The sequence below is a fragment of the Typopeltis vanoorti genome, chromosome 12 (assembly GCF_054136105.1).
Source record: "Typopeltis vanoorti isolate ZY-2024b chromosome 12, IOZ_Tvanoo_1.0, whole genome shotgun sequence".
In the NCBI taxonomy this organism is placed as follows: Eukaryota; Metazoa; Arthropoda; class Arachnida; order Uropygi; family Thelyphonidae; genus Typopeltis; species Typopeltis vanoorti.
In genome coordinates, this window is record NC_143560.1 from 67,348,356 (window position 1) to 67,363,451 (window position 15,096).

Here is a 15,096-nt window from a genome sequence, read left to right on the forward strand (position 1 = left end):
ACTACCTGGCGTAAGACCACCATTCCACTAATATATTGGAGGCTTGTAGTAGCTCAAAAAAGTTCCATGTTTGGTCTCTAGAACAAGATTTCTGAATTAGGTAAAAAATACAGTTATAAAAAATAATAAAAATAGAAAAAAAAAATCCTTAGCCCACCCACAATACTAATACAGTATACCATACCTTTATAACCTTTCATGGGCAGGAGCTACATTTAAAAAGAATAAATAAATCAAAATTGCAGAAAAAACTTTTGATGTTGGTCTTCTCTGGATATATGCTCATGCTGACAGTGATTGTGATGAAGAGTTTGAAAAGTTACATGAGCAAATATAAAAAGTTATAAAATAAATAAAGGTGATATTCTGATTATTATCAGAAGACTTAAATTCAAAAGTTGGACCCTTTTAATATACTTGAAAAGCCCATATGGTGAAATCAGATTGATTAGAAAAAGATTTCAAAAGAGTATTGTAACAGACATATCCAGGAACAGATGGATTTAGACCACATTCCAGTTGTGTCAAAATTTAGACTGAAAAACACTAAAAATCATTGTCTGAATTTCAGTTACCTAAAGAATGACTCAACTACAACAAATATAAAACAAAAAAAAAAAAGTTCCTTTGAGCACTTGAAAGTTTCATTTAGGACATTAAATAAAAACTGATAAATTGAAGATAGAAACGTATCTAAACATTTTTTCAAGATTGTTAAAATTGCCAGTTTTTTTTTTTTTGCAGGGGGGGGGGGATACAGTTCCCCAAAAAATTGAAATTAAAAGGAAATCATATAGGTCAAGTGGGATATTAGATCCAGCATTATTTCAAAGCTGAATGTAGAAACTATGTAAGTTTCGTAAGGTAAGCTCTCTGGTCAACTTACCTTATGAAACTTTCATAGTTTCTACATTCAACTTTTAAATAATGCCAGATCTAATATCCACTTGACTTGTATACTTTTGCATCGCTGAATTGAAGCCTTTTGGATTTTATTTTAGTAATTAAAAGAAAATCATAGATGAATGAGAGTGCATCAGATCTATTCAACAAAAGAGTCAAACAAAAAAGTAAATTAGAATATAAATCTTTAACCAAACTAAGGTAAGCCTGTAGGGTAACCAGAGAAACTTGGCTTGCTAATAAGTGCAAGATGACCTAGAAGTAAAGTAGAAATAAAACAACAATCTTGAGAGGTACACTATGAAATAAATGATGAACAAGAAAATGAGTTATGGAATTTTGCAGTCAAGAATAATGATGGTAACGTGTTATTTGGCACTTGATAAATTAAGAAAAGATGGCTCATAATGTATTTCAGATCTTTTCAGAGATCAGGAGTGAGAGAGCAAACCAGAATTTACCAGTTTCAAAGACTGTCCTCCAATACTAAAAGAAGAAATACCGAGCACCATTACTAATTATACCAGAAAGATTAAAAAAAAAAAAAACAGATGAAGTAAAGGATGTTCAAAGTGAATTTATGGAAAATAGAGGAACAAGCGTGGACATATTCAATATCAGAGAATTGCTTGGAATTACAGAATGATGCTTATCTTTGCTTTATATATACTATAATAAAGCATTTGGAAGTATTCACCATAAGCAATTAATAGAATTAATCTCTAAAATAGATATAGTTTAATTAAACTTCTTCACAAATCTATGTACAGATGTCTATTCAAAGAAAGCATTGCAACTCTACTTCATTGACCGAACCTTAATTATAACAACTGCCTTACAACCCTGATATTTTGTGAAATTGATATACTCAATTGTGTTAAATAGATTTATTATAAATAATTAATTATTATTTTCTGCACATTAGTTTTTAACTTAACAAATATGCAACTATATATACAGAGAGATTCAAATTTGGCACATGCTCTGTGATGGTCTATTGTTCAGATTCCTTATGTTTGTTCTCTCTCACTGATGGTGTCTTATGATATGCAAGATGAAATATTTGCAAAGTAAATATAATTTTCTACTGTGGTATATGTATGATTGTTTAATTATGGAAACACCACAGGTCTCACTATACAAGAATGATCAGTTGAAGATGGAACAGCAGACCCCTACTATGCTACCCAAAGTATTTTTTTTTTTAAACTTTGTAAACTGTTCTAATGTTCTTACTTAACTATTCTTACTCCTGCTGTTTAACTTGTTTGCAAATGTTATATCATGTGGATTGACTGGGGATCTTCAGTTTGCTGATGATGCAAAGTTGGGGAGAATTATAAGGAGCACTGCTGATGTTAATTCCCATCAGGAAGATTTGAATACATTTTTGGCTTGAACAAAGGTGTAATTTTAATATTCATAAGTACACAGTGTTGCATTTTGGGGTGCAGAAATATAACTAATTTCTGTAACAAACAAAATTTCAATCTGTTCTCATAAGGTTCATTCCATAGACCTGATACCATCTTGGTGACTCACCTCTGAATCCTCTCCACCTCTTCCTCATTGCCAAGAAACCCAGATGACCAGATCTGTCTGGAGTAGTCAAGATGGGATCTTATCAAGGCTGCATAAAGAGGAATAATAACATGCTTGTCTCTGCTCGTCAAAGTATTCTGCAGTAACCAAGTAATCTGATGATACAGCTAGTAATCTTTTCACCCCAAAATGCATAACTTTACTTTGCCACATTAAACTGACATCCATTCTTCTTTACCCACACTGCCAGTCTATCCAAATCATCCTGCAAAATTTTACCATCATCTGTATTAACTATTGCTCTACCCAATTTTGCATCATCAGGAAACAACTGAACAGATCCTCTCAGATCCCTGTGTCACAGGTCTTCTTCTGGACTCTACTCCTGAATAAACTCTCTGATAACTCTTCATTAACCATCCTCTTATCCACTTCACCAATCATATTTCCATCCTCACGTGCTGCAGTTTATTGATTAGAATTCCACATGGTATCCTGTCAGAGGAGGCTTTTTGCAAAGACCAGCATTATAGCTGTATACCCATTACCTTTATAAAACTCAGCTGTCACTGTATTATAAAATGTGAGAGCAAGTTGCTGAGCCACAACCTACCCTTCACAAAACTGTTACCCCCCATATAGTATCCCATTTCTATCTATCGATGCCTGTATTTTGCTCTCGACCAACTCAGCACCTTAACAATGACTCCTGATATGCTGATCGGTTGGTAATTTGTACATCAATCCTGAAGCCTACTTTATATAATGGAATTATTTTCCCATCTTTCCACCCCCTTTGGACTAACCCAGAGCCAAGACTTGATTAAACAATCTGGTCGACAATTCCCCAACACCTTAATGTAAAACTCAAGCTGATGTACCGTCTAATCTCATAGCTATATTCACATCAAGATTCTGTAATGTGCTATGCACCTCCATTTCATTTACCTCAGTTCCCATATCAGTCTTTACCTCTCTTGTTACTGCAATATCTCCATCTTGATGATGATTAAGCCACCTCCCAGGTCAAGGCCATATGATTACTCTCACCAGTTGGCAACATGGCCTCTTAACTGAAAATTCTACACATTTAGCCACCTCTCAGTTCAAGGCCATATAATCACTCTCACCAGTTTGTGGCAATATTTGTTATAGACAAATTTTCAGATGCAATTACTACATCTAGCACTCTCAAGCCCTAAGTATAAGAATCAATTCCATCACATGCCATCTCCTGTGATTATTCCTTAGTAACTGCATAAATTCCATTTCCTTTCTCCAGTGTGTCTGCTCCTCCTTCCAATCTATGTTCGCATAGTTGAAAATCCCCATAATAATTACCCACTCTCCACTCATTGAGTTTATTTGCCGATGCATACTATCCTTATCATCCTTACTTTCCCCTGATCTGCAGAATCCAAGTATATTTTGTTCTGCTGGCCTTTTTCTCATAACAGATAGCCTCAAATGTGCCATTTTCATTGGCCTGCAGTTTAACTACTCTTGTTAGTTACAGTTATTGGCTATCATCAATAACACTCCCCCCCCCCCCATTCATTTCTATCTGTCCTCCCTGAATACACTGTACCCTTCACATTCTATCCCACTAACTATATCTTATTATGTCAGTCATATCTCACTAATGCCAGTAACCTTTGGCCAGAATGAACTAACCAATGCCCAGAACTCCTCTCTGTTGTTCTGAATGCTCTTGGCATTAGTGTATATAAAGTGTAAAAGTCCCTTAGGCCTACCACTATCTTGATGCTTTATACTAACTATCCCATTCTAGTTACCAGTGGTACTAACTTATGATTTTATGCACATTCTTACATTCAACTGCCTCACTGATATCTGCATATAAATTACTCAGCTATTGCCAAAAGTAGATGCAGTAAATTCAGCATTGATGTAATCCAAATTCCTAAAGAGGAATTTGGATTACATTGATGACAGTTCATAAACATTAGCCTTTATATCACTTTGTAAAAATTTAAAGCTTTTTGTAAAAAGTAATTTTCACTAAAAATTGTAATTTATACCTTTTTTTTTTTTTTTTTTTTTTTGTACCATAGAATTCATATGTTGTAAAAATTATTAATGGTAACTTCTTGATTTTTCTTCTTTTTGTTTTCCTAGATGTGTTACATCTGCTAATGGTTGAAATGTCTTCAATTTCTATGTTTCATGTGCTTGTCTGTGTATGCTTGTTGTTAGTAAGGAATCAATATTATTGTTCATTACTGCAATATTATTTTAACAGGTAACATTATATATTTTTTCCTTACTTATAGCAACACCTGGATACAATGAGCCACCTGAACAGCTTGGAGAGAAACCCCCACCCTACCCAGGAAACATGTACACACCCCCTGGAATCGCTTACAAAGTGCCCCATGAAGGTCTCTACTACCCTACAAAGTGAAAATTGGCTGATTTAATTATCTGAACATAATGTACTATTCAAAAATTCATATAAAAGATGACAGCAAACCTAATTATAGACTATCTGAACACAGGGAACAAATATGGTTATAAAAAAGCATTGCATTCGTGCATGCATGTATTTGTGTGTTTTTGTTTATGTATGAATGCACACATTTGTGCATGTATTAAGACATATACTGCAAACTGATCTGTGGATGCAACCAACATTAATTTACACATTTGTATTGTAGCACTGCTTGCACTCAAGGTGCACAAGATTGGTACATATTGTCTCACTGCCTGTGATAATGTACAATACTGTGAAGTGCTGCTTGCCTCTATTATAACCTCTGGAGGATTTTTTGCCATGAGGAGTCATGCACACCAGTGTCAGCACGATTTTTAAGTCATGTACTCCTGTTTGGCTATAATTTCTTAATGTTTTATCCGAGACAGACTTCTAAAATATTATTCTTTGGTCTTTGTAGAATGTTAAATGATTTGCTGAAAGATTTTAATCATGAATTGTGCAATAAAATGTAAATTAATCCATGATGTCTAGTTATAAGCATTTTTTAAAACACTGATATTTGTAGTATGACCATAGTTTTGTACTCCAGACCCATTTTCTGTGCTCTTGTATAAAGTGTAGATATCAATTACTCTTTGACTCCAATGTTTTCTCAATGTTAACATAAATGTTTGTAAGAATTTGTATGCTATAATGCAGTAGTTGTCAAATCAGTAGAATTGAAAAAAAAAAAATTTGTTTACTTAAATTGCATATAGGTATCCTGAAATGTTAATCTTATTAGGATACTTAATTTTCTTAGCTAGTCTCCAGCCAGTTGAATTATTTAATGATAGACAGTAAATTGAATAATTTCTAGTGAATGTAATAGATAGCATCATCTTATGACTATCTTTTATTTGAAATACATACATTTTTTATAGGTAGAAGTCATATTTATTTTGTTGTATATTTTATATTTATAACCTTATATGTATATTATAAATTTTGTATAATTGGTTAGATGATTTTAAAAGATTATTTTTTATGTAAATTAATTTTTTTTAATAAACACAAGATCTCAGTATTTCTATAATTTAGCTCTTTGTAATGTTTTATCTGTATAAGGAGATGGTTACATGTGAATTAACAGTGTATGTGTGTGCACACACATATGCACCATGTACACGTAATTGCACAAATGTGTAGTACTGATAAGTTCAGATACTTTTCAATCATCTGGTTGCCAAAATAAATGACTCATATTTTGAAATAGTAATAAGCCTTTGCTGTGTTAATTGAACTAACTTCTTTGGAAAGCTTTTGTACCAAAGATATTTTATTAATCAAAGAATGTTTCTTCTGTTATATAATTTTACTAGATTAATAATGTGATAGTGATAGTAGGAACATAGTGCAGTTGTGGGGGGGGGGGGTTGGAAGTATCTGCTGTTTAACAACATTGTTGTCATTAAAAATAACCTTTGATTGAGAGTATCATAGACCTTTGAGCCTCAGAAAACTGTTAAGACGTAATTTGGACATTATATGTCTCTTTGACCAAGTGTTGGTGTGCATCAATAAGATACTACTCAGTATTATTAACTGAATGATCACCTATCAAGAAAGAGTCCTATTGTATACCTTAAGCCCTGCAGAAAAAATAAAATAAATAAAGTCAGGTATAAGAACTTCATGCAAAAAAGAATACAACTTAGCAGATCTCCTTGTGCCTTTCCCAATAGTTATGGTCAAGAAGCACAATGGAACTCTATACATGTGCATGGACTACTCTGTCTCCACCTCATTACAAATCTAAAAGTCTCTTCCAAAAATTAAAAACAATATTTGAGCAATTAGCTGAGCTGGTTTTACTTTTTTTTTTAAGATGTCTGTTTTGACTATCACCAAATCTTGATAGATTCAAATGGCTGTGAAAAAATGACATTCATGACACCCCTTCCAGGTGTTGGTAAATAACTGCACTTCCTTTTGTGCAATGCTCCCTGAATTTTCCTATCATTGTTGATCTGGTGCCACTAGACTGCATCATTTGGGAGTCTTTCCATTTATGTATGTAAACCTATCTCACATTTAGTAAATTTCATGAGATTAGGGTTAGTTGCTTTATAGAGAGCCAGACAGAAAATTTTCAAGTCATTTTAGGTTCTATATAAACAGGATGGTGGTTTCATTAGGCAACAAAAAATTGTGGACGTTATTACCTTAGAGAAATTTATGAGATGCTCATAATTTAAAGAGTACCTAACCACAGAAAAAAATAAAATCATTTGATGAATTAAACATTAATTTCCAAATATTGTGTCTCCCAATATTTCTCACAGATTACAATTATGCTGTAACAGTTGTTAACTCTTAAGATGCATTTGTATTTAAACTAGGTTTGAAACTTTAATACTGCTAAAATTTACTACAGTTGAAAGTGACAATTTACTGTTTCCCAAATGATATATGTTTTTCAACAGACTGGCTATTTTTACGAAGTAGGATAAGTCATAGGAGCATGGAGCTTGATAGACATAGATAACAGGAATAGAGAAATCTTCCCTTTAGGAGAAGGAAAAAACTGATGGATTTGATTGATGTAGTTTTGAAAGTGACAGGAAGCTGAAATTTCTTGAGAATCTTACCTCAGCAACATTTTTTGAGGCACATTTTATATATGGAATAAGAATTCTTTGTTGAGAATTTCATCTTGATTTGGTGGAGAAAACTGGTCAATTTTTGAGAATTTTTTAGCTTTGGATTTTCTAGCCATTCAGAAGAGAAATTTGTTGATTATTCCATATTTTTGGGAGTGATGCTAAGCAGAAGAGATTTTTGTATATAACATCCAGAAAACGCTTACAGTAGTAGGAAGTATGGAGAGAGCCTTCTGTTTCATGTTTAAAATGAATGCCCAGAAAACGAAGTTTCTTATGATTCTTTTCAATAATAAATTTCATTCTAGGATGCAGATTAGTTTATATATATATATTGCAGTTTTTGATGTGTGTGTATTTTTTGATAGCAAAAATATAATCAGGGTAATAAGTAATAATGAATCCAGAGGAATGGCTTTGGATTTGGCAATCTTTTCTTTCAAATATTTATAAGAACTGGTTAGGGAACCCATGGCAGTTCCTTTTATTTATTTGTATCTTTCAAAGTGAAATATCATGGGTTTATAACAAATATGAATAACATCAGCTGGAAAATCATAAAATGATATTGCAGGGTGCCAGGGAGAGGTATATTAGTGAAGAGTGAGATAATATCAAAGCTTATCATGATATCAGAAGGATGAAGTTTTAGGTGACACGAAGAGAAATTTTGTAATATTTTTTGATAAAAAAGAGAACCTTAAAAAGTCAAGTGTTGCATAACATTTGAATGTTGGATAATTTATAGGTTGAACCACCAGTGGTATTCATGTGATGCTTAATTAATTAAATGATTTTATCTTTTATTGTGGTTATGTATTTTCATCAAATTATCTTACCTGTAACTCAGCTAACATTTAAAAAGATTAGGGTTAGTATTTCTGCAGCTTGAACAATATCATCTTAGGCTATCTATACCCTAAATAACATTTATTTTATTTACGTTTGGATTACATTTTGGCTTTGCCAAGTTTTTATCACGAGTTTATTCCCATTTGTGTCTACATGTACAACCTGTTGACTGTTTTTGTGAATAGTAGCTTTGTTGAAATAAAGAATGAAGTTTGTAATTTTAACAGCATAAACAAACAATGGTCAGGCAAGCACTAGAAAGCCATTCTACTTGGTTAGAAATTAAATTAAATTTTCCAGGAAATCATATTCTTGTTTAATCCTTTATCCAAGTGTAAGCAAAGTTGGCATGTAAAGTATTATTACAACTAGTGTGCTTGTATACAGGCTGAAGACTTCACGTCAATTGCCTTGGTATCCCATAATGCAAAGCACACTTCCTTTCAGAAGTGTATATTTTTCTTGAAGGGCTTTATATTTTTATACAAAGCCCTTAAAGTTTTATATACATGTATTTTAATAATAAAGTGATACACCTTTTTACTACTTGTATATGAAAAATATAACCTTGGTGTCTCTTCAGGGTCTAGCTCTCACTGATGAGATCTTAGTAAAGGTTGAAACTTGTCTGGGTAGTGACCCTTCCCTTAATGCATAGCTACATCCACTTCTGAGAGGAAATGGGTTTTGCATTATGTGATACTAAACCAGTTCATGTGAAGTCATCGGCTTATATCAAGTAGTCTGGTTCACATGCTGACTTGGTTTGCTTACATTTAGATAAAGGATTAAACAGGAATAACTCTTGGGGAGTTTAATTTAATATCAGAATCACAAGTTTATTCCCAGCTATGCCCAATAATCCTGTCCATTAGTTTGAAGAAACATAAACCGCTTAGTTGAGATAAAGAATAACAGCCATAAAAACATGAACATGATGTTTTAGGTGCGCCAACAATGAAGAAGTAGAAAGTTTTCAAGAATTTCTTTTGTCTATTGATGTGCCTAGAAATAAATTTTAAACAAGGTAATCGGCCTATATCATACAATAGTCTATATTTGAATCCAGTGAGATGTACCTATTTGAATATATAAATTAATGCTCAGATGAATTACAGTTTCAATACAGTACTGCTTCAGCATACTCCACTACTGCATTTGGACAGCATGAAAAACAAGAGCAATAAATTCTTGAAACAGACCATTGCACTAATGACTGAGGCTGTCACATATCTGGATGGTGCACATATTTCTCCATCTCTCAAGGCCAGTGGTAGGTTGCATCTCCAAAAGGTGAGCTGTAGAATTAATTTTGACTCATCCCATATGAGATGGGATGAGTCAGTCATATAAGTTTGTTGTATTCACATATCACTCCAACATAGGCTATGTGAAGTAACTATCTACTGTTATTTGATGTAATAAAATAACAGTAGATAAATAGTTCTTTCTAAACAGCCTACATTAATAAAAATCTAAAAAAAAAATTCTCATCTATGAAAGGTGGTAAAATTATGTGTTAGTATTATGGGCAAGTAATGGTTTTTCTTATTATTTTTTTACATTTTAAATATAAAAAATTACAAAATTGCTAATACAGGATACTTCTGCTCTGGAACTGTTCCTCTCTTAACATTACTACATGAGTCCTGATTATAGAAACTGTCTGGAATTCTCTTGATGACTTCATGATAACCACAGTTGAACTGTCCTTATCTCAGGACTCTATTGGGTAACCCAGACCAGTCTTACTTAAGCATAGCTGAATGTCACTAAATAAATAGTGCAGTAATTTGATTAGTAATTATAAAATGCTGTAGCATAAAATGCCACAGCTTTACACACTTTTGAAGGGCTTGGATGCTTTAATTTAATGTTCTTTAAATCATATCTTCCAATTCCAAGTAGGAAGAGCTTGATGAATCATTATCACTGTCAGACAACTGATTGGTCTAAATGAAGAACCAACTAACACTTATGTCACCTCATTAACATTTCATTTTTCCTTCCTTTTTTTGACATAAGTTAGTGAATTTCAGCATTGCTTACTGGAGTAATTCATTTTCAAGTCTTTCAAATTATGTACTGACAAAAGAGAACAGTCCAGCAGAACACACAATTGACAAACATAATTTATATAATACATACACCCCATGATGCTTATAGCTTTAGTTGCTGTACCATATATCATAACCCAAACAACTAACTGTTTCAATTATGTGAGATCTCTCTTTCTGTTTAAATTATCTGTTAATACAAATAACTTAAACAAATGAGAGAAGATGGATGATTGATTCATTTTGGAGTGCTATAAAAGATCAAAATGCACAGAGCTGATCAAATCAGTAATCAATAGACCAAATAAAAAGAAAATACTCATGAATATAATGGCTTTCATTATATCTGGTACCCTCCTGCACTTAAGAGTATATATGCTGGTCAGTCAACGATTGATGCTCAGCCATTCATAACACATTCATTCACTTTTTTTTTTATTTACTGAGTAAATAACATTCATTATATAATATAACTTTCTCATTATTCCCATTTTCATGCATAATTGTGCATAAATGTGCAGCATGCATAATTTCAGTTAAGTTAAAACATGCTACGCCACTTTATTGATCAACACAATAGTTGTTTATGCATGCATGTGTAGAATATTTCCAAGAAAAACTTATTTCCCAGTTTTTCAAATATAGTTTCTTTGTTAAGTACAAATATCATTCATCAGAACAATTGATTCCCACATGTGTGGATCATACTAACACTAACAGCATTGTACGTAAACGTACCTGCTTATTTTGAATTACTGCCACAGCAGTAAGGCTATGAGGTGTATTATGTCTGTTTATTGTGTATTCTGGCAAGTTTGTATGTTTTGCAGGATGAATAAGTTTCAAGAGGAAAAAACACTGCTACCTTCATGTGAGAACTGGTAAAGATGCCTTCACAATAGGCTAGGTTACAACCCAAAACCGATTTGCCAATTTCTAACTTTATTTATTAAGAAGGATGGATCATTTTATCGAGATGTGTGCAGAATCATGATTCAAATAAGTAGCTGAGATATCTGTTGGGGTAATAATGACATTTGGAATTAGTTTTAATTACAGTTAAATACTTATCTGATATTGATACTTATCTGATGTTGACAGTCTGTAATCCAAAGTCCACTTAATGGTCTGTAGTAGAGGTCATCAAATGGCATATTGCAAAATATACAAAACCAGCTGAAGAATACATTCATTTGAGATATAATCTACTGACCTTGTGATATTTTAACCATTCATAATCAGAACATTTTGGAAAACTTTTCCAGAAAAAAGATGCATTTTTCTAATGCTTTGCTTTCCTTTACAATATAAATGTATAATTATTCTACTTAAGTAAATAATAAAATGAATTAAATCTTTTTTGTAAATGTTTTTTGTAATATATTGATATGACATTTTATATTTCTGCTGCTAAGGTTTCTGGACTTCAGTTGATTATTCGTAATATGGACCAAAAAGAAAACTAATTGTGATCTTTGGCTTGCAAATTCTTAGGTAGTAGATCTAAAGTTCTGATTGATGTATTTTGCAACTTTGAAGGCATAATCTTGCATTATGGTTAGGTAGACTTTAATTTGTTTTTGAATTAAACAAATTGTTAGGCTAGAGAAGGATGGGCAAAGGCCAAGCCTTTCTACTTCCTTAAGCTTTCAACCAAAATTTGATTAATAGAGCGCATGGTCTTCTAAATCAGACTTGTTTTTTTAAGATTCATGCAATCTTTAATTTTCCTGATTTTTTAATTCGGCAATAAAATTTGAGAATAATTAATTGTAAAGGTTCTGGGTTTGTTTGATCTGACTTAATGTTGGAAGGAACTGCTCAGTTTTGAAAGGATGAGACTTGGCCTGCTATTCAGGGAGCTTTATGTGTATCATTGCTTGTTCCTTGTATATGTTTAGTACTGGTATAACGTGTTCGAATGTGTAATTCTTGTCTTAATAATAATTATAGTTGAAGAAAACAACAGAATAGTATAAAAGTGAGTCCACAGATTGTTTTATTGTAATAAGGCTTCTATTTTAATCTTCTGAAACCATATTATATAAATGTTTTTGAAATACCTAGGCTATTTTTGTTAAAAACATGACATTATTAATGTTACTGGAAAATAGAGGTAGTAAGTATTAACCCATTCCTTTTTTGGTTTTATTCTATTGCTTTATTTGGAATTTTTCAATGCATTTTGCTACCAATAGGTATCAAAATGTATTGCTACCTACCGATGGTTTTATGCTGGCCAAAAACCGTGTCGATTTTGAAGTAGAGATGCTTTGCCTCCCAAGTTGTCTGCTGGATTTGCTGTCTTAATGGCTATCATTTTATGATGCAGTCTGGTTATTCCAGGATATGTGGATATAACATGTGCATTGAGTTAAAAGGCTCTTTTTATTCAGCATATGAAGTATTTGATTTTTTAAAAAAAATTACACTTGCGTGCAACATTTGTAATTGGAATATATTCATTTGTAGAGAATATAATTCCCAAAATAAATGTTGATTAAAAAAAAAATGAGTGATATGAAGTAGGGGCCTCAAGAATTTTTAGTTGTACAGCAGTACCTTGCATAGCATGATTTTGAACAGTGTGGGTTTCACTAAAGGCACGGTTATAAGTTTTAACAGTACCGTGCATCACCAACATTCCGACTCTACTAGAATAGTATACTGTAGTGTTTAGTATACCACAGTAATAGTTGTATCGATACATGCTTCAGTATTTATTTATATTTTATTTTATTTATATATTTAGCATTATTTCAGCTTTGATGTAGCAAAGTTGTGAACACGCTACAATTTTTTTTTTCTTTTATTACATATGACTATCTGTTTATACACAGTTATGGTGGGAAGAGGAAATGCAATGAAACTTGTGAACTTAACAAAGATAAATGGCTAACACTAGAACAAAAACTTTAAATTTTTGAGTGCAACAATAATTAATAGGAAAGATCAAATCAAAACGCATGGAAGAGCCATAGTATCTTATATTACAAAAATTATTGTTAAACAAAAATTCTGCAACAAATAATAAAATGAACATCTTTTGATGATATGAAAATTGCAATCAGAAAAAAATTCCATTAATTCAGATGATATTCAAACTAAAGCAATAAGTCTCTATATGACAGTAAAAGAAAATGAAGATAAAGAGGAAACTTTTTCAGCGAGTTGTGGCTAGTGTTATAACTTCAAAAGTTATTTTTTATAACTTTAATTTCTGTTGCACTTGTAGTAAACAAATGCATGATTATTGTTTTTTTTTCCCTCATCAATACTGTAATTGTCTGTTTAGAATGCATTACACTATAACATTATAATAATGTTTGAAACAGTGTGGTTTTGCATAGCACGGAACTTTTTCAGCACCTCTTAACTGCACTATGCAAGGTATTACTGTATGTAGATTTTTAAAGTATTGTACCTGGCAGCTATAATTTTTCGATAATTGAAATTTTGCTACCAAATCATGCAAGTCAAATTCTGCAGTGCTGAAATTATTGACACTAGATGCTTAAATTCATATAAGTAATTTTTTATTTATTGCCTTGTCATTCTTTTTAATGTGAATTATTCTTGAATATCAGGATTTTTATGTTTATTTGAATTTTCACAGTACTGTTTATTATTTATTATTATTATTTTTTTTTTTTGTTTCTCTGTTTGTTGAGTGTAAATTAATATTAGCCCAGTCAGGTTTGACTTCCTCACCTGGCCATTGCTATTTAAGTGCAGTTTCAGCTCTTTAGCTGAAATGCTGCACTTAACATATTATCTAAAGGTGTGTGGGACAGCATTGGCCTATAAAAATGAGCTAAATGTTGTTATCTACCGTTGGGTCAAGGGTTTTTAAGCATTTTTTCAAAGCCATCTACTGAACCAACTTCTTATATTTCTCTTTCATTTCATCTGCAGACTTACTGACTTGTGTTTTCCATGAACTACAACCTCCAGCTGTTTGTTTTTTGGGGGGAGAGTAGGTTTCTTCCTTACCACTTGCCCATACACACGAAAGCTTTTGCACCTTTTCCTATGTTTTTTTTTTATATTTTGAAATAGTTTTGTAGATTGTAGTTGCTGCTTAGACTATTTGTGATTAGAGAAAGAAAGTTTTCAGAATTAGAAGCATGAAGATATGGGTTTTCTCTCTTGCTTGTTACTTCCTTTGTCTATTGTAGTCTAAGCATTTGCACAATAAAATAGTCTCAAGATGCTTCACTATTAACTCCCGCTTATTATCATGAAAAGTAATTTGGTAATTGTGATCTATAAGCAAAAACTTAAAATAAGCCAGATTTCAATAATATATCTCTGTTTAAAGATACAAGCAAAAAATATTTGCAACAGAATTATTTTGCTATTGCAATAAAATGTTGCAATATTAATTATATATATGAAATAGATATATGATAAAGAATGTATAAATAAATTAAAAGCAAAAATTCATCTCTAGTATGGGAAACAAATGTTTTTAGTAACTGAGCAAACATTTTTATCTGCTAGAAATTGCATGTTTTGAGTAATAAATTTGTAATTTTGTTTAGTTAAATATTACATAAGTGATCACTGTAAGATTCATAATGAACAGCTTTTTAATCAACATTTTTTTTTATTAATAGTTGAATGAATTTTCATAATTGCC

General features: G+C 31.9%; 1 protein-coding gene across 2 annotated transcripts in view; it reads left to right on the forward strand.

Annotated features, from left to right (window-relative positions):
• The window catches only part of LOC150100862 (uncharacterized), a 116,291-nt gene extending 107,967 nt beyond the window's left edge, over positions 1-8,324 (forward strand). Inside the window, exon 6 of one of the 2 annotated variants that reach the window (XM_090401171.1) lies at positions 4,740-8,324. In XM_090401171.1, coding sequence (XP_090257297.1) covers positions 4,740-4,886 — 147 coding nt within the window. In that variant the 3' untranslated portion in view covers positions 4,887-8,324. The remainder of the gene's footprint in view (positions 1-4,739) is intronic. The other variant, XM_090401172.1, reaches the window with a different exon arrangement.
• The last annotated feature ends 6,772 nt before the right edge of the window (positions 8,325-15,096 follow it).